This window comes from Bombina bombina, chromosome 8 (assembly GCF_027579735.1).
Source record: "Bombina bombina isolate aBomBom1 chromosome 8, aBomBom1.pri, whole genome shotgun sequence".
NCBI classification, from domain to species: Eukaryota; Metazoa; Chordata; class Amphibia; order Anura; family Bombinatoridae; genus Bombina; species Bombina bombina.
The window spans coordinates 92,161,934-92,187,830 of record NC_069506.1 but is presented as its reverse complement, the minus strand read 5'-3'; the positions used below and the strand labels follow the sequence as shown (position 1 = coordinate 92,187,830).

At 40.1% G+C, this 25,897-nt stretch overlaps 1 protein-coding gene across 1 annotated transcript in view; it reads left to right on the top strand.

The window, feature by feature from the left end:
- The window catches only part of NOC2L (NOC2 like nucleolar associated transcriptional repressor), a 274,391-nt gene that overhangs the window by 172,891 nt on the left and 75,603 nt on the right, over window positions 1–25,897 (top strand). The window contains exon 15 of the mRNA XM_053690456.1: window positions 15,536–15,679. Coding sequence (XP_053546431.1) covers window positions 15,536–15,679 — 144 coding nt within the window. The remainder of the gene's footprint in view (window positions 1–15,535; window positions 15,680–25,897) is intronic.

The following is a 25,897-nucleotide window of genomic DNA, read 5'->3' as shown; positions in this document are numbered from 1 at the left end:
AGCCTGTAACTAGAAAAATTTACCATAAAATATGGAAAAAATATATCTGTTGGTGTGAATCTAAAGGATTCCCATGGAACAAGATAAAAATTACTAAGATTCTATCCTTTCTACAAGAAGGTTTGGAGAAAGGATTATCTGCAAGTTCTCTGAAGGGACAGATCTCTGCTTTATCTGTTTTACTTCACAAACGGCTGGCAGCTGTGCCAGATGTTCAAGCATTTGTTCAGGCTCTGGTTAGAATCAAGCCTGTTTACAGACCTTTGACTCCTCCCTGGAGTCTAAATCTAGTTCTTTCAGTTCTTCAAGGGGTTCCGTTTGAACCCTTACATTCCGTAGATATTAAGTTATTATCTTGGAAAGTTTTGTTTTTGGTTGCAATTTCTTCTGCTAGAAGAGTTTCAGAGTTATCTGCTCTGCAGTGTTCTCCGCCCTATCTGGTGTTCCATGCAGATAAGGTGGTTTTGCGTACTAAGCCTGGTTTTCTTCCGAAAGTTGTTTCCAACAAAAATATTAACCAGGAGATAGTTGTACCTTCTTTGTGTCCGAATCCAGTTTCAAAGAAGGAATGTTTGTTACACAATTTGGACGTAGTCCGTGCTCTAAAATTCTATTTAGAGGCTACTAAAGATTTCAGACAAACATCTTCTTTGTTTGTTGTTTATTCTGGTAAAAGGAGAGGTCAAAAAGCAACTTCTACCTCTCTTTCTTTTTGGCTTAAAAGCATTATCCGATTGGCTTATGAGACTGCCGGACGGCAGCCTCCTGAAAGAATCACAGCTCACTCCACTAGGGCTGTGGCTTCCACATGGGCCTTCAAGAACGAGGCTTCTGTTGACCAGATATGTAAGGCAGCGACTTGGTCTTCTCTGCACACTTTTGCCAAATTTTACAAATTTGATACTTTTTCTTCTTCGGAGGCTATTTTTAGGAGAAAGGTTTTGCAGGCTGTGATGCCTTCCGTTTAGGTGACCTGATTTGCTCCCTCCCTTCATCCGTGTCCTAAAGCTTTGGTATTGGTTCCCACAAGTAAGGATGACGCCGTGGACCGGACACACCTATGTTGGAGAAAACAGAATTTATGCTTACCTGATAAATTACTTTCTCCAACGGTGTGTCCGGTCCACGGCCCGCCCTGGTTTTTTTTTTTAATCAGGTCTGATGAATTATTTTCTCTAACTACAGTCACCACGGTATCATATGGTTTCTCCTATGCATATTTCCTCCTGTCCGTCGGTCGAATGACTGGGGTAGGCGGAGCCTAGGAGGGATCATGTGACCAGCTTTGCTGCGCTCTTTGCCATTTCCTGTTGAGGAAGAGAATATCCCACAAGTAAGGATGACGCCGTGGACCGGACACACCGTTGGAGAAAGTAATTTATCAAGTAAGCATAAATTGTTTTTTTTTTTTTTTTTTTTTTTTTTTAATGATTCACCTACAAATGTAAAAGTGGTGTCATTATCAAAACCTTATTTAAAAGTATGAAAGCAGACCTGGGGTGTTAATGGACCATTAATGAAACATTTTATGTGGTGCTGAAATGTTGAGTTTATTAAAAGAGAATTATTATTGCAAAATACATTGATTGTTTATTTTGCTTTTCTTTGCTGTAAAATACATATGAAATTTGTACTTGTTCCACTTCCTCCCAGGGAGGATTGGGTTAATACTTTTAGCTAATTTGTGAGATTGTGTTTACCTCCCTCAACTTCTTTATAGTCATTTGTTCTTTTAAAGGAACAGTCTAGTCAAAATTAAACTTTCATTATTCAGATAGGACTTGTAATTTTAATCAACTTTCCAATTTACTTTTATCATCAAATTTGCTTTTTTCTCTTGGTATTCTTAGTTTAAACTAAACCTAGGCAGACTCATATGCTAATTTCTAAGCCCTTGAAGGCTGCCTCTAATCACATGCTTTTTAAATTCCTTTTCAACAAAGAGAATGAAAGTACATGTGGGCCATATAGATAACACTGTGTGTTCAGGCACAGGGAGTTATTTAAAGGGACACTCAAGTCAAATTAAACTTCATGATTCAGATAGAGCAGCAATTTTAACAACTTTCCAATTTACTTCCATTAACAAAATGCGCACTACTCCTACTGAGCATGTGCAAGAGTTCACAGCATATACGTATATGCATTTGTGATTGGCTGATGGCTGTCACATGATACAGGGGGAGTGGAAATATACATAACTTTGCAATTTATTTAAAAAAAAAAAATTACTACTCATTTGAAGTTCAGACTAAGTGCTATTGCATTGTCTTCTTATCATGCATTTGTTGATTATGCAAATCTACTGTATTGACTGGTCCTTTAAAGGGACAGTCAAATATAAATGAAACATTCATTATTCAGATAGGACTTTTAATTTTAATTAACTTTCCAATTTACTTTTATCATCAAATGAGCTTTTTTCTCTTGGTATTCTTAGTTTAAACTAAACATAGGTAGGCTCATATGCTAATTTCTAAGCCTTTGAGGGCTGCCTCTTATCACATGCTTTTTAAATCTCTTTTCAACACAAAGAGACAGAAAGTACACGTGGGCTATATAGATAACACTGTGTTCAGGCACAGAAAGTTATTTAAGATCTAGCACAATACAATGCTAAATTTAAGACAATAGATAATAAACAGTCACAGTCGTGATCAGGGGGCTGGAAGAAGGTTCCTAGATACAAGGTAATCACAAAGGTAAAAAGTACATTAATATAACTGTGTTGGTTATGCAAAACTGGGGAATGAGTTATAAAGGGATTATCTATATTTTAAAACAATAACAATTCTATGGTTGATTGTCCCTTTAAGATTTAGCACATTACAATGCTAAATGCAAGACAATAGAAAATAAACCGTCAGTCATGTGATCAGGGGGCTGGAAGAAGGTTAGTTTCTTAGATACAAGGTAATCACAGAGGTAAAAAGTGGAGAATGGGTAATAAAGGGATTATCTATCTTTTAAAACAATAACAATTCTATTGTAGACTGTCCCTTTAAGGTGGATTATCAGTTTTGCATCAACAATCATGATTGGAAAAACATTCTTTGCATTAACAGTGGGCATACTAGGTAGTTAGTTGTGAATATTATTGTGTGTAAATATTTTTTATATTTAACTATTAGATGGAGATTAGAAAGGAAAATATCTGTTTAAATGCCTGTTAAAATAAATTATTACTGAGTAACTAAGCTGAATCAGTACTGAAGCACCTGAAGGAAAGATGAGTGTAGGTTACCCCATTCTCAATCCTTAAAGGGACATAATACTTACATGCTAAATCACTTGAAAGTGATGTAGAATAACTAAAATCTGACAAGGAAATATCACCTGAAAATCTCTGTAAAAAAGAAAGATGTTTTACCTCAATTTCTTCAGCTAACAATAGCAAGTTCTCAGTGAACAGTTATCCTTTAGCTTTTGTCAGCTGCAGGTTAAAAATAATGCTTTGCTTTATTGTAATCTCATGAGATTTTACTGAAATCGCATGATTTCATAGTAAACTTCTTTAAACTGAATAGGGAAATAACATGACTGTGCCTGCACATGTCAGGTGCACGCTCCTTTGCAAGTCCCAGGACTTAGCATCCTGATTGGCTGTTGTAAATCCATTTATAATGGAATGTGGCTACTGAGGAAATTTGAAGTAAAACAATCTTCCTTTTTTACATAGAGATGTTCAGGTGATATTTTCTAGACAGCTTTTTATAGCTTTGCTGCATCACTTTCAAGTGCTTCAACATTTGGTTATCATGTCCCTTTGCTCATGTGCAAACAGAGTTCATGTTTTATCTGCATATTAGTTTGTGGTTGATTAGCAACAGTTATTTTGTTCTGGGGCGCAAGGAAATCAGTGAAAAGGAGAAAACATAAGACAATATGCTCATTTGACAAAATAAAGCTGTATTATTCATTGCAAAATTCTTCTCAGCTATGGAGGCACATTTATTATGCAGCTTACAATTTGTTTATTGTCCCTTTAAATGTAAACTAATTCAAAATATCTTAAACCTATTTTGTCAGCTGTAAACTGTTTTCTCCTTTTAAAAAAAAAAACAAAACCAGTTTAAGCAGATATGAAATACTTGATAATAATCTTGTGAGTGTGAAGCTAGAAATATGAATTCTCATTTTTCATGGTTTTAATATAAAGACTGTATCCTCGGAGAATAACCTCAGTGTAATAGCTAAGTGACTGCACAACAGGAGAGAGAAGGGTTTGTGTATGTCTGTGCGTGCTCCTCACTGGCAGCCTGACAGCATTTGTCCTACTAATCTCAAGCGGGCTTGGCTCCTCTTTCTGTTTCCGTGTTGGTGTGACATGCACACTTCCCTATGTGGGGAGGGGAAAGGTGACACTGATGTTGTGGCAGGTTACAAAGCTCTGATCCGGAGCTACATGTAAAAACTATTAATAAATAGTAGCAGTACATACGAGTTTGGCATTGAGAGATACCAGTGGTTACGGATATATATAATTGGTTCTTTTACTTGTTGGAAGATGGCGGCAAGGGCTCTCACATATTCTATTCTTAGCCTACAGCTGTGTTATATTCAGGATGCTTTATGAACTGCGGGTCACTCTTTCCATTTCAGTTTTGGTGAACTTTGAGCAACCAATCCCTTTTTTTTCCAGTTGAAATCTATATCCTTAAAATATTCTTTTGATTTCTACTTTACCTTCAACAATTACATTTCCGAAGAAGAAAAAAAAACAAAAAAAACAATTGCCAACTGGAGTATGTAAAATGATGTATTTTTTTATTTGCCAAGGCTCATTTTTTTCCAGTCTCTTTTACAGTCATATCACTTTTTTTTTTATCTTTACTGTTTCGGTAGAATTTGGAGATGGTCTGTTGAGATAAAATGCAGCATATTAGAAAACTCAGGTTTAAAGGGTCAGTCAACACCAAAATTGTTATTGTTTAAAAAGATAGATAACAGAAACACATTTACTACCCATTCTCCAGCTTTACACAACATTGTTATATAAATATACTTATATAACATTTTAAACCACTAAATTTCTGTCCGTTTTTAATGCACTACAGACAGCCTCTTATCACATGCTTTTTTATTAGCTTTTCACAAGAGACTGCTTGTTCATGTGGGACATATTGATAACATTGTGCTCACGTCCCTGAGTTGTGGATGACACTGCAGTAATTGGCTGAAGTGCAAGTCAATAGATAATAAATAAATAAATAAATAGCCATGTGATCAGGGGGGCTGTTAAAAGAGGCTTAGATACAAGGTAATCACAGAGGTAAAAAGTGTATTAATATAACCGTGTTGGTTGTGCAAAACTGAGTAATGGGTAATAAAGGGATTATCTATCTTATTAAACAATACAAATTTGGAGTTGACTGTCCCTTTAACTGGCTTATATACCCATCACATAGTGTACAGGGAGCCAGGAGTAATTGGTGTCTGAGTCAGATTGAGCACTTGCAGCTGATGTTAGCATGAAAACTTAGAAACCTGCTGGATTTTTTTATTTTATGTTTTTGTTTTTTTTTAAATGCGTCATCCCTTAGACCACACGTTGACACATAGGAGACCCCCAGGCTGTCTGCGGCTCAGAGCTCTGTAAGCAGCTTCCCTCCCCAGTCCCTGCACAATCCCAGATGTGTGAGCACTGCTCAGAGAGGAGATTTAGAAACAGAGCCTGCAGTCTCCTGCCAGAGGGGGATTCTCTCGGCACGGCTGCAGATGTGCAAACAGCCGTTCTGTGCTTTGTGGTGCTGTGGCCTCTGGGTGGGTGTTCAGAGGTGGGGTTTTTATGGGGGTCATTTATGCAATAGTTCTGGGATTATCAACAGATTTTTATGGTTGTTTTGCATTTGTTTTACTTGACATCATAGTTACCCTTTTCTCCAACATAGGTGTGTCCGGTCCACGGCGTCATCCTTACTTGTGGGATATTCTCTTCCCCAACAGGAAATGGCAAAGAGCCCAGCAAAGCTGGTCACATGATCCCTCCTAGGCTCCGCCTACCCCAGTCATTCTCTTTGCCGTTGTACAGGCAACATCTCCACGGAGATGGCTTAGAGTTTTTTAGTGTTTAACTGTAGTTTTTATTATTCAATCAAGAGTTTGTTATTTTAAAATAGTGCTGGTATGTACTATTTACTCTGAAACAGAAAAGAGATGAAGATTTCTGTTTGTATGAGGAAAATGATTTTAGCAACTGTTACTAAAATCCATGGCTGTTCCACACAGGACTGTTGAGAGGAATTAACTTCAGTTGGGGGAACAGTGAGCAGTCTTTTGCTGCTTGAGGTATGACACATTCTAACAAGACGATGTAATGCTGGAAGCTGTCATTTTCCCTATGGGATCCGGTAAGCCATTTTTATTCAGATAGTAAATAAGGGCTTCACAAGGGCTTATTAAGACTGTAGACATTTTCTGGGCTAAATCGATCATATTTACACATATTTAGCCTTGAGGAATCATTTAATCTGGGTATTTTTTGTAAAATAATATCGGCAGGCACTGTTTTAGACACCTTATTCTATAGGGGCTTTCCCTAATCATAGTCAGAGCCTCATTTTCGCGCCGGTATGGCGCACTTGTTTTTGAGAACAGCATGACATGCAGCTGCATGTGTGTGGAGCTCTGATACATAGAAAAGTCTTTCTGAAGGCATTATTTGGTATCGTATTCCCTTTTGGGCTTGGTTGGGTCTCAGCAAAGCAGATTCCAGGGACTGTAAAGGGGTTAAATATAAAAACGGCTCCGGTTCCGTTATTTTAAGGGTTAAAGCTTCCAAATTTGGTGTGCAATACTTTTAAGGCTTTAAGACACTGTGGTGAAATTTTGGTGAATTTTGGACAATTCCTTCATACTTTTTCGCAATTGCAGTAATAAAGTGTGTTCAGTTTAAAATTTAAAGTGACAGTAACGGTTTTATTTTAAAACGTTTTTTGTGCTTTGTTATCAAGTTTATGCCTGTTTAACATGTCTGAACTACCAGATAGATTATGTTCTGACTGTGGGGAAGCCAAGGTTCCTTCTCATTTAAATAGATGTGATTTATGTCATAAAAAATTTAGAAAAAATGATGCCCAAGATGATTCCTCAAGTGAGGGGAGTAAGCATGGTACTGCATCATCCCCTCCTTCGTCTACACCAGTCTTGCCCATACAGGAGGCCCCTAGTACATCTAGCGCGCCAATACTCCTTACTATGCAACAATTAACGGCTGTAATGGATAATTCTATCAAAAACATTTTAGCCAATATGCCCACTTATCAGCGAAAGCGCGACTGCTCTGTTTTAGAAAATACTGAAGAGCATGAGAACGCTGATGATTTTGTTTCTGAAGGGCCCCTACACCAGTCTGAGGGAGCCAGGGAGGTTTTGTCTGAGGGAGAAATTTCAGATTCAGGAAAAATTTCTCAACAAGCTGAACCTGATGTGATTACTTTTAAATTTAAGTTGGAACATCTCCGCGCTCTGCTTAAGGAGGTGTTATCCAATTTGGATGATTGTGATTATCTGGTCATTCCAGAAACACTATGTAAAATGGACAAGTTCCTAGAGGCCCCGGGGCCCCCCGAAGCTTTTCCTATACCCAAGCGGGTGGCGTACATTGTTAATAAAGAATGGGACAGGCCCGGTATACCTTTCGTACCTCCCCCCATATTTAAAGAAAATTGTTTCCTATAGTCGACCCCAGAAAGGACTTATGGCAGACAGTCCCCAAGGTCGAGGGGGCGGTTTCTACTCTAAACAAGCGCACCACTATACCCATAGAAGATAGTTGTACTTTCCAAGATCCTATGGATAAAAAATTAGAAGGTTTGCTAAAAAAGATGTTTGTTCAGCAAGGTTACCTTCTACAACCAATTGCATGCATTGTCCCTGTCACTACAGCCGCGTGTTTCTGGCTCGATGAGCTAGAAAAGGCGATTATTAGTAATTCTTCTTCTTATGAGGAGATTATGGACAGAATTCGTGCTCTTAAATTGGCTAATTCTTTCACCCTAGACGCCACCTTGCAATTGGCTAGGTTAGCGGCGAAAAATTCTGGGTTTGCTATTGTGGCGCGCAGAGCGCTTTGGTTAAAATCTTGGTCAGCGGATGCGTCTTCCAAGAACAAATTGCTTGACATTCCTTTCAAGGGGAAAACACTGTTTGGCCCTGACTTGAAAGAGATTATCTCTGATATCACTGGGGGCAAGGGCCACGCCCTTCCTCAGGATAGGTCTTTCAAAGCCAAAAATAAACCTAATTTTCGTCCCTTTCGCAGAAACGGACCAGCCCCAAGTGCTACGTCCTCTAAGCAGGAGGGTAATACTTCTCAAGCCAATCCAGCCTGGAGAATGCAAGGCTGGAACAAAGGAAAGTAGGCCAAGAAACCTGCCACTGCTCCCAAGACAGCATGAGATGCGGGCCCCCGATCCGGGACCGGATTTGGTGGGGGGCAGACTCTCTCTCTTCACTCAGGCTTGGGCAAGAGATGTTCTGGATCCTTGGGCGCTAGAAATAGTCTCCCAAGGTTATCTTCTGGAGGTGATTCATCCTGTTCCATTAAAAGAACAAGGGATGGGGTTCTACCCCAATCTGTTCGTAGTTCCCAAAAAAGAGGGAACGTTCAGACCAATCTTAGATCTCAAGATCCTAAACAAGTTTCTCAAGGTTCCATCGTCCAAAATGGAAACCATTCGAACAATCCTTCCATCCAGGAAGGTCAATTCTTGACCACGGTGGATTTAAAGGATGCGTATCTACATATTCCTATCCACAAGGAACATCATCGGTTCCTAAGGTTCGCATTCCTGGACAAGCATTACCAGTTCGTGACGCTTCCTTTCGGATTAGCCACTGCTCCAAGGATTTTCACAAAGGTACTAGGGTCCCTTCTGGCGGTGCTAAGACCAAGGGGCATTGCTGTAGTACCTTACTTGGACGACATTCTGATTCAAGCGTCGTCCCTTCCTCAAGCAAAGGCTCACACGGACATAGTCCTGGCCTTTCTCAGATCTCACGGAGGAAAGTGAACGTGGAAAAGAGTTCTCTATCTCCGTCGACAAGAGTTCCCTTCTTGGGAACAATAATAGACTCCTTAGAAATGAGGATTTTTCTGGCAGAGACCAGAAAAACAAAACTTCTAAACTCTTGTCGGATACTTCATTCCGTTCCTCTTCCTTCCATAGCGCAGTGCATGGAAGTGATAGGTTTGATGGTAGCGGCAATGGACATAGTTCCTTTTGCGCGCATTCATCTAAGACCATTACAACTGTGTATGCTCAGTCTGTGGAATGGGGACTATACAGAGACTCACTCCGTTGGTGGCTGTCCCTGGACAACATGTCACAAGGGGTGACCTCCCGTAGACCAGAGTGGGTCATTGTCACGACCAACGCCAGTCTGATGGGCTGGGGCGCGGTCTGGGGATCCCTGAAAGCTCAGGGTCTTTGGTCTCGGGAAGAATCTCTTCTACCGATAAATATTCTGGAACTGAGAGCGATATTCAATGCTCTCAAGGCTTGGCCTCAGCTAGCGAGGGCCAAGTTCATACGGTTTCAATCAGACAACATGACGACTGTTGCGTACATTAACCATCAGGGGGGAACAAGGAGTTCCCTGGCGATGGAAGTAGTGGCCAAAATCATTCAATGGGCGGAGACTCGCTCCTGCCACCTGTCTGCAATCCACATCCCAGGAGTGGAAAATTGGGAAGCGGATTTTCTGAGTCGTCAGACATTGCATCCGGGGGAGTGGGAACTCCATCCGGAAATCTTTGCCCAAATCACTCAACTGTGGGGCATTCCAGACATGGATCTGATGGCCTCTCGTCAGAACTTCAAGGTTCCTTGCTACGGGTCCAGATCCAGGGATCCCAAGGCGACTCTAGTAGATGCACTAGTAGCACCTTGGACCTTCAAACTAGCTTATGTATTCCCGCCGTTTCCTCTCATCCCCAGGCTGGTAGCCAGGATCAATCAGGAGAGGGCGTCGGTGATCTTGATAGCTCCTGCGTGGCCACGCAGGACTTGGTATGCAGATCTGGTGAATATGTCATCGGCTCCACCATGGAAGCTACCTTTGAGACGAGACCTTCTTGTTCAAGGTCCGTTCGAACATCCGAATCTGGTCCCACTCCAGCTGACTGCTTGGAGATTGAACGCTTGATCTTATCAAAGCGAGGGTTCTCAGATTCTGTTATTGATACTCTTGTTCAGGCCAGAAAGCCTGTAACTAGAAACATTTACCACTAAATTTGGAAAAAATATATCTGTTGGTGTGAATCTAAAGGATTCCCTTGGGACAAGGTTAAGATTCCTAAGATTCTATCCTTCCTTCGAGAAGGATTGAAAAAAGGATTATCTGCAAGTTCCTTGATGGGACAGATTTCTGCCTTGTCTGTGTTACTTCACAAAAAGCTGGCAGCTGTGCCAGATGTTCAAGCCTTTGTTCAGGCTCTGGTTAGAATCAAGCCTGTCTGCAAACATTTGTCTCCTCCTTGGAGTCTCAACTTAGTTCTTTCAGTTCTTCAGGGGGTTCCGTTTGAACCCCTACATTCCGTTGCAATTTCTTCTGCTAGAAGAGTTTCAGAATTATCTGCTCTGCAGTGTTCTCCTCCTTATCTGGTGTTCCATGCAGATAAGGTGGTTTTACGTACTAAACCTGGTTTTCTTCCAAAAGTTGTTTCTAACAAAAACATTAACCAGGAGATAGTCGTGCCTTCTCTGTGTCCAAAACCAGTTTCGAAGAAGGAACGTTTGTTGCACAATTTGGATGTTGTTCGCGCTCTATAATTCTATTTAGATGCTACAAAGGATTTTAGACAATCATCTTCCTTGTTTGTTGTGTATTCTGGTAAAAGGAGAGGTCAAAAAGCAACTTCTACCTCTCTCTCTTTTTGGATTCAAAGCATCATCAGATTGGCTTACGAGACTGCCGGACGGCAGCCTCCTGAAAGAATCACAGTTCATTCCACTAGGGCTGTGGCTTCCACATGGGCCTTCAAGAACGAGGCTTCTGTTGATCAGATATGTAGGGCAGCGACTTGGTCTTCACTGCACTCTTTTACCAAATTTTACAAGTTTGATATTTTTGCTTCTTCTGAGGCTATTTTTGGGAGAAAGGTTTTGCAAGCCGTGGTGCCTTCCATTTAGGTGACCTGATTTGCTCCCTCCCTTCATCCGTGTCCTAAAGCTTTGGTATTGGTTCCCACAAGTAAGGATGACGCCGTGGACCGGACACACCTATGTTGGAGAAAACAGAATTTATGTTTACCTGATAAATTACTTTCTCCAACGGTGTGTCCGGTCCACGGCCCGCCCTGGTTTTTTTAATCAGGTCTGATATTTTATTTTCTTTAACTACAGTCACCACGGTATCATATGGTTTCTCCTATGCAAATATTCCTCCTTAACGTCGGTCGAATGACTGGGGTAGGCGGAGCCTAGGAGGGATCATGTGACCAGCTTTGCTGGGCTCTTTGCCATTTCCTGTTGGGGAAGAGAATATCCCACAAGTAAGGATGACGCCGTGGACCGGACACACCGTTGGAGAAAGTAATTTATCAGGTAAACATAAATTCTGTTTTTGTGAAAGTCTCTGCTTTTTAACACTAAAGGCACAAATGATGAATTCATACGACATAATATTCTAACAATAAGCTTTACATATTGATGCCAGACACATAATTGTTGCTATATACCATTGAGTACCACATAGTTAAAGGAACATTAAATCACAGTCATCAGCCAAATACAGACTCATATACGTATACAGTGTAAACTTTTGCACATGCTCAGTAGGATAGATAGCATATAGATTATAGAAGTAAATTGGAATGTTGTTTAAAATTGCATGCTCTACCTGAATCATAACATTTTAATTGACTTTAATGTCCCTTTAACTTGGCCTATAAGACTTGCATACTGTCTATATTCTAAACAGAACTTTTTGCAGATAAATTGGAAAGTCAGTCTGGTGTTTTAGGCCTTTTTTTTTTTTTTAGAAAACAATCAGCATGAAAAAAATACTCTGATGATGATAAACACATAAAAGGTGAAGTGATTCAGTCATTTGTCTTCACCAGTAATATCAGAATGAGAGTTTAAACTGACATTAGTTGCAATATTTTTCTGTCTCCAGTAGATGCACATACCAGCAGAATTTGAATGTAATTAGAACAGGTTAACATCTATGACTAAGCGCCTTTAACAGTGCGAAGCGAGTCAGATGGAGTCCCCCCCCCCCCCCCATTGTATATGTGAATGTTTTTAGTCTGCTCTACAATAAAGTGAATTTTTAATATACCAGACTTGCGAGTGCTGCTTAATTCTGTGCTTTAGAACAGATTAGCACCTTGTTTGCTGCAATTGTTTTTCAATAGCTAAACTCCACTCACCACTTGGTTGGAGAAGCCAATCTAGACTTGAGTCTTGTAATAACAGCGCTTGTCACTGTGACTGCATTAACAAAAAATCTTCATTGTTTGGTTTAAGCAGAACTGCAGATAAGGTAGCGATATGTGGCAAGGTTAGGCTTGTGAAGCCTGTCACATGCGCTTTCTTTTTACAGGACTGGAAATTTTTCAGACAAATTACCGTAAAAGGGGCAAAATAAATAATGCACTTATATTACAAAGTTTTTTTACTGTGCATAAAGGGACATGATTCAGATAGAACGTACCATTTTAAACAACTTTCTAATTTACTTTTATTATCAATTTTGCTTCATACTCTTTGTATCCTTTATTTAAAGGAGTAGCAATGCACTACTGGGAGCTAGCTGGACACATTGGTAAGTCAATGACAACAGGCATAGATGTGCAGCCATCAATCAGCAGCTAGCTTCCAGCTCGTGAGTCTACCTAGGTATACTATTCAACAAAGGCTACCAAAAGAACAAAGCTAATTAGATAATATAAGTAAAGTTATTTAACATTGTATGCTGTATGTAAACCATGAAATTTGTTTCATATCCCTATGCTTTTTATATAACATTTTCAAACTATGTCCCTTTAAAGAGAAATGCTGCATTAGAATGTGTTTTGAACATATAAATCTGTATCATCTACAAATACCTTAATTGGCAAACAGAAAATTTGAAAAGTTCAGTTTGATGTATATCAAGCACCAAAGATAATGTATCTTTATGCAGGAGTTGTAAACATTCCATATTAGCAAAATGCCTCTGATTCACTTATCAAAGAGATTACTATAAAGAGCTACTGCCTCACCTCTCATAAAGAGATCAGAGCAGGTCAGTGTGTTATCTGCATCCACAAAACTTGTTTTCAAAGAGCTGGTTACTCAATGGAACAGAATGAAGAAAGCAGGCCTTCCTGATACAAGCAATAGTATTAAAGGGACACTGTGCTCTGTTTTTATTCAATGTGTTTCAAATGACTTGTTGGATCAGTGGCAGAGTATAAAATGTATGGTAAATTTGATTCTTTCAATTTATTTTTCTATATTAAATAGATGTATTTGCTCTTTGAAACCACAACCCATTAAAATTGACTTATTTTTTTTTAGGGAGAGCAGATCTAATTACAGGTACACATTCCAAAATCTAGAATTATTCAGAGATACAAACTTTTTCATTTAATATTTTCTTTAAAAATAAAATTACGATTTTGAAAGTTTCCCCTACCAGTAAGTCACAATCTTTCGCATCTGTTTTTTGTGTTCTACAATGCAAATGGTAGACTATTTTTAATTAAAACAACGTTACCTTTCTGATTACAGTGCTGTACTATATTTCTATATATGTTCATTAGACATAGGCTTAACAATCGCAGGTCATTTTTATCTCTTGTCATACTGGACTATTTTTGTGCTTCCTGCCAGACCCAAATCTTGTCATAAGAGCAATCTATCATCTGCCTCTTGAGGTGCTGTTTTCACCTGATAGAGCAGCAATTTTAAACAACTTTCCATATTTACTTCCATTAAAAAAAAATTGCAGTCTTTTTATACTTTTTGAGTCACCAGCTCCTACTAAGCATGTGCAAGAATAAGTGTGCATGCATTGGTGAATGGCTGATGGCTGTCACATGGTACTTGTATGCATTTGTGATTGGCTGATGGCTGTCACATGGTACAGGGGAGTGGAAATAGACATAACTTTTAAAATTGTCAGGAAAAAAAAAATCTACTACTGATTTAAAGTTCAGACTAAGTGCTATTGCATTGTCTTGTTATCTTGCATTTGTTGATTATGCAAATCTACTGTGTTGACTGGTCCTTTAAATATTACCTAAAGAGATCTGAAATGTTACATAAAGGCTATGCACCTTTTCACAAGACTGTGCTTAAAGGGACATTGTACACTACATTTTCTTTGCATAAATGTTTTGTAGATGATCCATTTATATAGCCCATGCACGGACCCAACCAGTTTTAGAAATTGTGTGTGCACTGCTATATAATAGTTAATTGCTGTGGGGACTATATCTTCTTTTGATATTATTTTTTTGGCATTGCACATAATAATGGGACAACTGATGCGTATTGCTTAAAGGGACAGTCTAGTCCAAAAAATCTTTCATGATTTAGATAGGGCATGTAAGTTTAAACAATTTTCCAATTTACTTTTATCACCAATTTTTCTTTGTTCTCTTGGTATTCTTAGTTGAAAGCTTAACTTAGGAGGTTCATATGCTAATTTCTTAGACCTTGAAGGCCGCCTCTTAAGAATGCATTTTAACAGGTTTTTCACCACTAGAGGGTGTTAGTTCATGTATTTCATATAGATAACACTGTGCTCGTGCATGTGAAGTTACCTGGGAGCCATCACTGATTGGCTAAACTGCAAGTCTGTCAAAAGAACAAATAAAGGGGCAGTCTGCAGAGGCTTAGATATAAGATAATCACAGAGGAAAAAAATATATAAATATAACTGTGTTGGTTATGCAAAACTAGGGAATGGGTAAAAAAGGGATTATCTATCTTTTAAAACAATAACAATTCAGGTGTAGACTCTCCCTTTAATGATTGCATCTCTCGTTTCACCTTTATTGTTAGTGATTTATTCTCTCTGATGTTTCGGATTCCCTTTCCATTATGAAATTTAAATATAATTTTTATTATTAGTCTAATTTTTTCTGTTGAATTTACAGGGTTGCTTTAAAAAATGTTAAGTTTTAAGTGAGTGCTCTGTACATGCCTCTGTTTTTCTTTTCTTCCTCTCCTTTTCCATCATACAAATACTACTGGCTTACACTATATTTAATGGGGGGGAATCAACAGCTGGTCGGATAAAATACATTTGTAACTGGTTTATTGTGTAACTCATCTGTAAAGTGGATTTTATCTTATGTTAGTAAGTAATTTACTTACAACCAGGTAACCATCATTATTTTTGTCCCACTGAGGGATGGGATATATATATGCTAGAAAACATTTCTTGTGCTAGTATGTATTTGTCACCACATATTTATAGTGCACTTCACTGTGATAGGAGAGGGCACCGGCAACTAAATACTAAATTTCTTTCTAACAGAAAAATTCTATACCTGAGTTTTTTGGGTTTGTATAAAATTATTTTTCCCTTGCAGCTGAAATCTTTTCTGAAGGAATGTAAGATTTCCAATTACTGCAAACAGATGCGCCAGCTGCTGGAGAAGGTACAAGAGAACTCTGCTTATATCGCAAGCAGAAGGCAGAAGTGTTCCTTTGGGGTGTCTGACAGAGAAGCTGTGGTGAGTAAAAGTATGCTCTTGGGGGGGTGGGACGTTGGTGTAATATCTATGGGGCAGGGAATTCTGTGATCTCCATCGTTTGATTCCTGATAACTAAACTTCTCAGCAACTCGTTATATGTACAGTGATTTAAAATGAGCTTTCCTGCATTATACAGATCTACATTTCACCTGTTAGTTTTTTTTATCGAAATATAGAACAGTACGAAAATGTCAAGATCAACAACAAAACATATTGTAACAATGATTCTACTATACTATCTAGTTTTTTTTATATAATTTGAAGTAACAATTATCTCTACTATAGGCCAATGTACATTAACCAAAGTATAAGATTTTGTAAATCTATAACCACGGAAAAAGAATAAAAAGGATATGTTTTTACTCAATTCCAGCTCCTACCACAACCATTCTGTGCTTTGAATCGGTCACACCATATAGTTATTACAGCTGCATGTCGCTGAACTCCTCAAACAGCTGGATCTCAATGATCAGAATTGCGCATGCGCTCTAGTTTAGTTGTGGCCAAACATTTAGTGGAGGATTTTGATCACGTGTGCAGCTAAGTCTGCCAAGATCAGAAGAAGGAAAAGGGGAGTGACAGACCATACACGTAAGCTATTCTCTACTGAAGGGTCTTAGCATGGAAAATGCGGAGGTGGGGGGAGGGGCTGGCTGGATAAATTGATAGGTTTGATTAGTTATTATTATATAAAAATAAACTGTTTCTTTTTTTTAAATACAAATATATTTAATTTGCATTTTACATTTGTTTCAAACATTTATAGGTCACACTTTCACTAAATGTCACTTTGCTGATAATGGTTCTAGCTCTCTGTGGCATCTTCCTCTCAAAAGACAACTCGGGATCCTTTTTATCATAAAGCACTTCAGACATTACCTTTTGGCTACCCAAAGCTAGAACCATTATGCAATTGAAAGCATGATTTCTGGCCAATAGAGGCTTGTCTGTCAAGGTGATTATAAGACCTTGATCCAAGCGAGGAGGCCGGTAATTACACGTCTATAGTTATAAATATTTTTTAAATGTGTTGCGGAGATGCGCTAAACACTGGCAGCTGGAGGGCCAGCAAACCTGCGGCGCCTAGCTAGGCTCCTGGAACTGAGCGCCAGAACAAAATTGAGCGCTTCTTAAAAGGGGATGCTGATCGTGCAGGGAATCAAGTCACCATTTTAGTATGTTGTCTGCAATTTGATGAGGCACCTGGGGATACCACTTGTTTTGGGGGTGCTTCCTTCTGTGAGAAATGGGGGACACTTCAATTCAAAAGCTGGCCGTTCCAGGGTTGTGTAGGTTAGGCGTGACGTAGGTATAGGCGTTCAGAGGAAGTTATCTGGGGAGTGTAGGTTAGCTCTGGTGTAGGCGGTCAGTGGGGGGTAGTGAGGCAGAGCAGGGGGAGTGTAGCATAGATGTAACATAGGTATAGGCGTTCAGAGGGAGTTAGCGGGACATGCTAGCGGGGATTAGGCTACACTTTGATTAGGATATATCGCCACCAGTGCAGGTTGCGAGGAGGGTAGCAGCCTGGGGTAGTTAGTGTAGATGTTTTGCAACTTAGGTCCCGCCGGCAATTTTTGGAGTGTGCCTACACGGAAACTATTTTTAGTTTTGGTGAGCGCACTGTCTGCGCCGTGTAGGACCCACTTCATATAGAATGCTGTCCCCCTGGCCGCAGCAAACTGTTGAGTGGCGATGTGGGTGCTGACATCACACTCTTATTGACTTCTATGGGAGAGACTTCGCTCCTTGCTGGCACTGCTCAGCCACACTCCTTTTCTTTGAAAATCTCAAGGGACTGTGACGCCAATGAAGACAGAAAGGCAGTTTGACTGTCTGTCAATGTTTTGAATATGCGGGCCTAAGTGCCTTGTTTACATGGACCCCCATGTGCTCCAGCTTTGAGAAGATAGAAGACCACATCATGCTACAAATAAATTAGCACTTGGCATGAATCTGTTTCCAGTATTAGTTTGAATTTAAATTTAAACAACTTTTCCCCAAAATATATTTTCGACATGTAAATTCTGCTCTTTAAGTACATGCTAGAAAAGAGTGTCCCTTTTAAATGTCACAATACATATCAATGATACGTGGTCCTGCAGTCTTAAAATCCACATAACACAATCCCTTGAACAGTCCTTGCTATGTAAGCTACGGCTGATCTTTCATCAAGAGCTTTAACCCTAAGCTAAATAAACTAAGGAGCTGTATAACAACACTAATGCTGCAGAGTAAAGCAAGTCTCCGTATCCATATCCTCTTTGAAAACTAAGTGTTAATTGAAATGTTACATAAATCCTGATGTAAAATATCATCAAGGTTCTCTTGCACTAATATTATACTACAACAGCCACTACAAAAGTGCATCTATTTCATACAGAGTTTGACCTTTTATCCTGTGAGAGGTAGAAACGGTTATTTACCCCCCACCACCCCCATTGTTGCCGGAAAGACCTCCAACGCATTGCTCTGCAGTACATTGCAAGCACCTCCGGCTCCAAAGGGAACAGATAAATCTTGATAATTAGCATTGTGTTGTTTGCTGGCTGACAGAGTCTGATCTCCACTGCAACCCTAGAACAGCACGCACGGATGTAATGCCTTCATAAATATTTTAATGGCAGACTGCTGGTAATATAAATCAGAGGTCCGGGAGTGCCAGGAGCAGTCCACAGACACTCTGGCACCTCCTTGCAGGGACAGAAGCAAAAGGAAAGTGTCAGATCATAGACGCCCACGTGTTGTGGTTTCTGCAGCAGGATGAAGAGCTGCAGTGCGATTGCAGGTGGTACCACAGAGTTAGAGATGGGCATGTTTTGTTTGTATGGAGCTAGCCAAAGTAATAAAGGCTTCAGTGCCTTGTAGGTCAGTCTAGAGTTAGTCTGTATTCTACAATTTTAAACAACATTCCAATTTACTTCTATTATCTTATTTCTTTAATACTTTAGATATCCTTTGTTGAAGAAATAGCACTGCACACAGGTGAGCCATTCACACGAGACATCTATGTGCAGCCACCAATCAGCAGCTACTGAGCCTATCTAGATATGCTTTTCAGCACATAATATCAAGAGAATTAAGCAAATTAGATAATAAAAGTAAATTAGAAAGTTGCTTAAAAGTGCATGCTCTTTCTGAATCATGAATAAAAAAATTGGGTTTCATGTCCCTTTAACCCCTTAAGGACAAGGCCATTTTTCAATTTCTTTCCCTTAAAGGGACAGTCTAGTCAAAATTAAAGTTTCATGATTCAGATAGGGCATGCAATTGTAAACAACGTTCCAATTTACTTCTATTATCTTATTTGCTCAATTCTTTAGATATCCTTTGTTGAAGAAATAGCAATGCACATGTGTGAGCCAATCACACAAGGCCTCTAGGTGCAGCAACCAATCAGCAGCTACTGAGCATATCTAGATATGCTTTTCAGCAAGTGATATCAAGAGAATGAAGCAAATTAGATAATAGAAGTAAATTAGAAAGTTGTTTAAAATTACATGCTCTTTCTAAATCACGAAAGAAAAAAAATTGGCTTTCATGTCCCTTTAAGGACCAGGGCTATTTTTACATTTCTGTGGTGTTTGTGTTTAGCTGTAATTTTCCTCTTACTCATTTACTGTACCCACACATATTATATACCGTTTTTCTCGCCATTAAATAGACTTTCTAAAGATACCATTATTATTTTCATCATATCTTATCATTTACTATAAAAAAAATATAAAATATGAGGAAAAAATGGAAAAAACACACTTTTTCTAACTTTGACCCCCAAAATCTGTTACACAACTACAACCACCAAAAAACACCCATGCTAAATAGTTTCTAAATTTTGTCCTGAGTTTAGAAATACCCAATGTTTACATGTTCTTTGCTTTTTTTGCAAGTTATAGGGCAATAAATACAAGTAGCACTTTGCTATTTCCAAACCACTTTTTTTCAATATTAGCGCTAGTTACATTGGGACACTGATATCTTTCAGGAATCCCTGTCTGCCAGTACCCAGTTTACTAAAAAAAATATGCTTTTTATTTAAATTTTATTAAATATTTCTGTAGTGTAGCTTCCCCCCAAGACCAACCCCCCACCCCTCCCAGATCCCTTAGATGCTGGGTTTTTTTTTTATTACATTTTACCCACTTTTAATAAAATAATTTTCTGTAGTGTAGCCGTTCCCACCCGCTTCCACCCCGTGCACGCACCTGTGCACGTGCGTGCCCCCGGCTATCCCGCCCACCTCAACGTCATAGGTCACATCAATGGCCGCCCACCCGCCTTCCACTGAAGCTCCCACCCACCAACGATACCGGCCATCGATGTCCGGTGCAGAGAGGGCCACAGAGTGTCTCTCTCTGCATCGGATGGCCAAGGGGTGTTATTGCAGGATGCCTCGATATCGAGGCATCGCTGCAATAACCGGAAAGCGGCTGGAAGCGATCAGGATCGCTTCCAGCCGCTTCAAACCCCTAATGTCGTACAGGGTACGTCGCTGGTCTTTAAAGACCAGTTTGTGTGCGACGTACCCTGTATGACTTGCGCCGTTAAGGGGTTAAATACACATTTTAATAAACATCCTGCATTTCTTAAAGGGACATGAAACAATTTTAAATACATCTGTCTATCTACTTTAAGGTGATTTAAGGTAATTTTATTTTGTAACAGTATCCAAGTCCGGCCCTTAAAGGAACATGAAATTATTTAATTCAGACACAAAATACAGTTTGTTTCAGATAGATAATACAATTTTAAACAACTTTCTAATTTATTTTTATTAACTAATTTGCTTTGTTCTGTTGGCAACCTTTGTATAAAGCATACCTAGGTAGGGTAAGGAGAAGCAATGCTCTACTGGGAGATAGCTGCTTATTGGTGGCTGCATATATATGCCTCTTGTGTTTGGCTCACCCTGTGAGTTCAGCTAGCTCCTAGTAGTTCACTGTTGCTCGTTCAGCAAAGGATACCAAGACAATGGAACAAATTTGATAAAATAAGTAAATTGGAATGGTTTTTAAAATTGTATGCTCTATCTGAATTAAACTGTATTTCTTCTACAAGATATGACGAGTCCACAGATTTCATCCTTGTGGGATTTATCCTCCTGCTAACAGGAATTGGCAAAGAGCACCACAGCAGAGCTGTATATATAGCTCCTCCCTTCCCTCCACCCCCAGTAATTCTCTTTGCCTTTGTTAGTAATAGGAAGAGGTAAAGTGAGGTGTTGGTTTTAGTTTCTTCAATCAAGATATTTTTTGTTTTAGAATGGTACCGGTGTGTACTATTTGTTCTCAGGGATAAATTATCAGTCTGGATTCCCAAGAGGAATGAAGAGATCCTTTTTTCTCCCATGAGGTTGATGATTTTAGCAGACGTTACTAAGATTCATTCTGGTTCCCACAGAGTTCTGAAGGTAGAAGTCTTCAGTGAAATCTTCAGTGTGGAGACCGGTGTCATGCTACAAGCAGCATTGAGGTATGTTCAGCCTTTTATTTTCTGAGGAGACTGGTTATATCAGAAATGGCTGACATTATTCCCTGTAGCGGAAGGGGTAAGCAGTAGACATATAGGGACTATGGGTTACTGATCTTACTGGTGCATACATAATAACTATTACTTTGGTATGTAAGTTTATTAAGGGTTTGACACTAGGAGAGGCTGCTGTGTTTTTTTACTATGGAAATTGTGTAAAATGGACAAATATCTAGAAGTACCCACTTACACTGATGTTTTTCCGGTTCCTAAGAGAATTTCGGTGATTATTAAGAAGGAGTGGGACAGACCGGGTATACCGTTTTCTCCCCCTGCTAATTTTAAGAAAATGTATCCCATTTCAGACACCGTTCGGGACTCTTGGCAGACTGTCATTAAGGTGGAGGGAGCTATATCTACCCTGGCTAAATGTACAACTATTCCTATTGAGGACAGTTGTGCTTTCAAAGACCCTATGGATAAAAAATTAGAGGGTCTTCTAAAGAAGTTATTTATTCATCAGGGTTTCCTTTTACAACCAACAGCCTGCATTGTTCCAGTGACTACTGCAGCGGCTTTTTGGTTCGATGCTCTAGAAGAGTCTCTGAAGGTTGAGACTCCTTTAGAGGACATTTTAGATAGAATTAAGGCTCGCAAGCTAGCTAAATCTTTTTATCACAGAAGCCGCCTTTCAAATTGCTAAATTGGCGGCTAAGAATGCAAGATTTGCCATTTTAGCGCGCAGGGCGTTATGGTTAAAATTGTGGTCTGCTGATGTGTTATCTAAGTCAAAGCTCTTGGCTATTCCTTTCAAGGGTAAGACCCTATTCGGGCCTGAATTGAAGGGATCATCTCTGACATTACTGAAGGTAAAGGTCACGCCCTACCTCAGGATAAGTTTGTTAAGATGAGAGGTAAACAAAATAATTTTCATTCCTTTCGGAACTTTAAAGGAGTACCCTCTTCTTCCTCTTCCTCCACAAAGCAGGAAGGGAATTTTGCTCAGGCCAAGTCCGTCTGGAGACCCAACCAGGCTTGGAACAAGGGTAAACAACCCAAGAAGCCCGTTGCTGCTACCAAGACAGCATGAAGGGGCGGCCCCCGATCCGGGAGCGGATTTAGTAGGGGGCAGACTCTCACTCTTTGCCCAGGCTTGGGCGAGAAATGTTCAGGATCCCTGGGCACTGGAAATTGTGACCCACGGGTATAAACTGGAATTCAAAGGATTTCTCCCAAGGGGGAGATTTCTGCTTTCAAGATTGAAAAAAAACCAGATAAAAAGAGAGGCGTTCTTACATTGTGTAAAAGACCTCTCTACTATGGGAGTAATTTGTCCTGTTCCAAGACTAGAACAGGGACAGGGATTTTACTCAAATCTTTTCGTGGTTCCCAAAAAAAGGGAACGTTCAGACCCATTTTAGATCTCAAGAGTCTAAACAAGTTTCTCAGAATTCCATCATTCAAGATGGAGACTATCCGAACAATTTTACCAATGATCCAGGATGGTCAATATATGACTACCATGGACTTGAAGGATGCATACCTTCATATTCCTATCAACAAGGATCATCATCAGTTCCTAAGGTTTGCTTTCCTGGACAAACATTTTCAGTTTGTGGCTCTTCCCTTCAGGTCGGCCAAAGCACCCAGGATCTTCACGAATGTTCTAGGGTCGCTTCTGGCGGTTCTCAGGCCATGGGGCATAGCAGTGGTGCCTTATCTGGATGATATTTTGATTCAGGCGTCAACTTATCATCTGACAAAGTCTCATACAGACACAGTGTTGTCCTCATTATTATTATTATTATTATCAGGTATTTGTAGAGCGCCAGTCCTTTCTGAGAATTCAAGGGTGAAAGGTGAATCTAATTTCACAGACAAGGGTTCCCTTCTTGGGAACTCTGATAGATTCTATAGACATGAAGATATTTCTGACGGAGGTCAGAAAGTCAAAAATTCTAAATTTATGTCGAGCCCTTCAGTCCAATCCTTGGCCATCAGTGGCTCAGTGTATGGAGGTAATTGGATTGATGGTGGCGGCAATGGACATCATTCCGTTTGCTCGGTTTCATCTCAGACCACTGCAACTGTGCATGCTCGGACAGTGGAATGGGGACTATGCAAATGTATCTCCTTCTCCTCCGATAAATCTGGATCAAGAGGCCAGAGACTCCCTTCTTTGGTGGTTGTCGCCGGATCATCTGTCCCAAGGGACGTGTTTCCGCATACCCTCGTGGGTGATAGTGACAACGGACGCCAGTCTACTGGGCTGGGGTGCAGTCTGGAATTCCCTGAAGGCTCAGGGTGTATGGACTCAGGTGGAGTCTCTACTTCCAATCAATATTCTGGAATTGAGAGCAATATTCAATGCGCTTCAGGCTTGGCCTCAGTTGGCTTCTGCCAAATTCATCAGATTCCAGTCGGACATTACGACTGTGGCTTACATCAATCATCAGGGAGGAACGAGGAGTTCCTTAGCGATGATAGAGGTATCCAAAATAATTCGATGGGCGGAGACCCACTCTTGTTATCTGTCAGCAATCTACATCCAAGAAGTGGACAACTGGGAAGCAGATTATTTAAGCCGCCAGGCTTTTCATCCAGGGGAGTGGGAATTCCATCTGTAGGTATTTGCCTCACTGATTCTCCGATCGGGCAGACCGGAGTTGGATCTGATGGCGTCTCGACAGAATGCCAAGCTCCCAAGATACGGATCCAGGTCGAGGGATCCTCAGGCCCAACTAGTGGATGCTTTGGCAGTGCCTTGGTCGTACATCCTGGCTTATGTGTTTCCACCGTTTCCTCTCCTTCCCCGGGTGATTGCTCGGATCAAACAGGAGAGAGCTTCGGTAATTCTAATCGCACCTGCGTGGCCACGCAGGACTTGGTATGCAGGTCTAGTGGACATGTCCTCTCTGCCTCCGTGGAAACTCCCGGTGAGACAGGACCTTCTCATTTAGAGTCCTTTCCAACATCCAAATCTAATTTCTCTGCAGCTGACTGCTTAGAGATTGAACGCTTGATTTTATCTAAGCGGGGATTCTCTGATGCGGTCATTGATGCTTTGATTCAGGCACGTAAGCCTGTCACTAGAAAGATCTATCATAAGATACGGCGTAAATATCTTTTTTGGTGTGAATCCAAGGGCTACTCATGGAGTAAAGTTAGGATTCCCAAAATTCTGTCTTTTCTCCAAGAAGGATTGGAGAAAGGGTTATCAGTGAGTTCCTTAAAATGACAGATCTTAAAGGGACAAACGTTTGGCAGATGTTCCAGACGTTCAGTCTTTTTGTCAGGCTTTAACCAGAATTAAGCCTGTGTTTAGACCAATTGCTCCGCCCTGGAGTTTGAATTTAGTTCTTAATGTTCAAGGGGTTCCGTTTGAACCTATGCTTTCCATAGATATTAAGCTGTTATCTTGGAAAGTTTTGTTTTTGGTTGCTATTTCTTCTGCTCGTAGAGTTTCTGAGCTTTCAGCATTAGAATGTGATTCACCTTATCTTCCATTCTGATAAAGTGGTTTTACGTACCAAATCTGGTTTCCTTCCTAAGGTTGTTTCTAATAAGAATATTAATCAGGAAATTGTTGTTCCTTCATTATGTCCTAATCTTTCTTCTAAGAAGGAGCGTAAGTTGCATAACCTGGACGTGGTCAGTTCCTTGAAGTTTTACTTGCAGGCAACTAAGGATTTCCGTCAATCATCTTCATTATTCATTGTTTATTCTGGAAAGCATAGGTTTCAGAAAGCTACGGCTACCTCTCTCTTTATTTTTGGCTGAAGAGTATCATCCGTCTGGCATATGAGACTGCTGGACAGCAGCCTCCTGAAAGAATTACGGCTCATTCTACTAGGGCTGTGGCTTCCTCATGGGCATTTAAAAACAATGCTTCTGTTGAACAGATTTGCAAGGTTGCAACTTGGTCGTCTCTTCACACTTTTTCAAAATTCTACAAATTTGATACTTTTGCTTCTTCTGAGGCTGGTTTTGGGATAAAGGTTCTTCAAGCAGTGGTGCCTTCCATTTAGGTTCCTGTCTTGTCCCTCCCTTTCATCCGTGTCCTGTAGCTTTGGTATTGTATCCCACAAGTAAGGATGAAATCCGTGGACTCGTCATATCTTGTAGAAGAAAAGGAAATTTATGCTTACCTGATAAATTAATTTCTTCTACAATATGACGAGTCCACGGCCCACCCTGTTATTTTTAAGACAGGTTTAGATTATATTTATTTTTTATAACTTTAGTCACCTCTGCACCTTTAGCTTTTCCTTTCTCTTCCTAACCTTCAGTCGAATGACTGGGGGTGGAGGGAAGGGAGGAGCTATATATATACAGCTCTGCTGTGGTGCTCTTTGCCACTTCCTGTTAGCAGGAGGATAAATCCCACATGTAAGGATGAAATCCGTGGACTCGTCATATCGTAGAAGAAATTAATTTATCAGGTAAGCATAAATTTCCTTTTTCTTCTTAAAAGGGAAGAGTCCACAGCTGCATTCATTACTTTTAGGAATTCAGAACCTGGCCACCAGGAGGAGGCAAAGACACCCCAGCCAAAGGCTTAAATACCTTCCCCACTTCCCTCATCCCCCAGCCATTCTTTGCCTTTCGTCACAGGAGGTTGGCAGAGAAGTGTACAGAAGTTCGAGATACTCTCTCATGGAGGGTAGTACTCTTCACAATGGGACTGGGGTTTTAAGTAATCCTGTCAGCCTCTCAGTGAGAGCATGGATG